Source organism: Micropterus dolomieu, linkage group LG22 (genome assembly GCF_021292245.1).
Source record: "Micropterus dolomieu isolate WLL.071019.BEF.003 ecotype Adirondacks linkage group LG22, ASM2129224v1, whole genome shotgun sequence".
Classification (NCBI taxonomy): domain Eukaryota; kingdom Metazoa; phylum Chordata; class Actinopteri; order Centrarchiformes; family Centrarchidae; genus Micropterus; species Micropterus dolomieu.
Window position 1 is genome coordinate 2707839 of NC_060171.1, and position 2098 is coordinate 2709936.

General features: G+C 41.9%; 1 protein-coding gene across 1 annotated transcript in view; it reads right to left on the reverse strand.

Moving 5' to 3' along the window:
• LOC123961522 (transcription initiation factor TFIID subunit 4-like) overlaps window positions 1-2098 on the reverse strand; it is a 19668-nt gene that overhangs the window by 8379 nt on the left and 9191 nt on the right. Inside the window, exon 11 of the mRNA XM_046036992.1 lies at window positions 974-1080. Within this exon, the coding sequence (XP_045892948.1) occupies window positions 974-1080 (107 nt within the window). The remainder of the gene's footprint in view (window positions 1-973; window positions 1081-2098) is intronic.

Below are 2098 nucleotides of genomic sequence, written 5' to 3' on the forward strand. Positions count from 1 at the left end.
TGTGTGTGTGTTACTGTGTGTGTGTGTGTTACTGTGTGTGTGTTAGTGTGTGTGTGTGTTAGTGTGTGTGTGTGTGTTACTGTGTGTGTGTTAGTGTGTGTGTGTGTTAGTGTGTGTGTGTGTGTGTTACTGTGTGTGTGTTAGTGTGTGTGTGTGTTAGAGTGTGTGTGTGTGTTAGTGTGTGTGTGTGTGTTACTGTGTGTGTGTTAGTGTGTGTGTGTGTTAGTGTGTGTGTGTGTGTTACTGTGTGTGTGTTAGTGTGTGTGTGTGTGTGTGTTAGTGTGTGTGTGTGTGTGTTAGTGTGTGTGTGTGTGTGTTACAGTGTGTGTGTGTGTGTGTTACTGTGTGTGTGTGTGTGACTGTGTGTGTGTGTGACTGTGTGTGTGTGTGTGTTACTGTGTGTTACTGTGTGTGTGTTACTGTGTGTGTGTGTGTGTTACTGTGTGTTACTGTGTGTGTGTTACTGTGTGTGTGTGTGTGTTACTGTGTGTGTGGATCAATTAGGTTTCATCTTTATTTTTTATATTTTCAAACACCATCTGCTGAAGATCACGTGACGCGACCGAGAGCCAGAACAGCTGTTAAATGGACTCGGAGGGGAAACTTTAGCCCTCCAGTTTTTCCTCCCGTATTTCACCATTATTTCCTGATGTCCTCCCATTTAAACATTTGCCCATAATTCTCCCGGATCTGCCACTCCCCCTCCCTCCCCCCTCCCTTTTCTCTCTGCACCAGTAACCTCTCATCACAACCGAAGCATGTGTGGAAGTGATCAATAACTTCCGTAACCTCATGCAGTAATACCCATATATGAACCTGTCAGGGCTGAACGTTCTGTGTTTTCATTCAGGTAACGCAGGTGTTTGAGCCAGGGATCCCCCTCTGACCACCTGACCGTACACGCTAACCTAATCGTTGACAGGTTTGGTTTGTGAACACGCTGAGTGAAGTGAATATGAAAACACGCATGTACCTCTTTAGCCTTCTGCTTCAGGCGAGCCTGTTCTGGATCTTCTTGTCTGGCGCGACTCTGAAACAAAACGGAGATTTTATCTTTAAACACAAGACGTTTATTTTCCCCTCACCAACCTTAACCTGATGCATAAATCAACTACCACGTAAGATCAGTATAACTATGTAATAACTGGTTTCTGACAGACTATAATGTATCTGTAAGTAATAATAAATGTATAATATATATAATAAACTTGTGTTTCTAAGATTTATTTTTATTTATTTTAGTTAACCTTTATTTAACCAGGAGAGTCCCATTGAGATTAAGAACCTCTTTTGGGGTGACCTGGCCAAGACAGGCAGCAGTACAGGTGCTGGTCATATAATTAGAATATCATCAAAAAGTTGATTTCTTTCAGTAATTCCATTCAAAAAGTGAAACTTGTATAATGTATACATTCATTCCAGACAGACAGATATATTTCTATATATTTATGTTCATTCCTTTTAATTTTGATGAATATAACTGACAACTAATGAAAACCCCAAAATCAGTATCTCAGAAAATTTGAATATTGTGAAAAGGTTCAATATTGAAGACACCTGGTGCCACACTCTAATCAGCTAAATAACTCAAAACACCTGCAAAGGCCTTTAAATGGTCATTGCTAAAGAGGCTGGCTGTTCACAGAGCTCTGTGTCCAAGCACATTAATAGAGAGGCAAAGGGAAGGAAAAGAGGGGGTAGAAAAAAAAGTGTACAAGCAATAGGGATAACCGCACCCTGGAGAGGATTGTGAAACAAAACCCATTCAAAAATGTGGGGGAGATTCACAAAGAGTGGACTGCAGCTGGAGTCAGTGCTTCAAGAACCACCACGCACAGACGTATGCAAGACATGGGTTTCAGCTGTCGCATTCCTTGTGTCAAGCCACTCTTGAACAAGACACAGCGTCAGAAGCATCTCGCCTGGGCTAAAGACAAAAAGGACTGGACTGCTGCTGAGTGGTCCAAAGTTATGTTCTCTGATGAAAGTAAATTTTGCATTTCCTTTGGAAATCAAGGTCCCAGAGTCTGGAGGAATAGAGGAGAGGCACAGAATCCACGTTGCTTGAAGTCCAGTGTAAAGTTTCCACAGTCAGTGA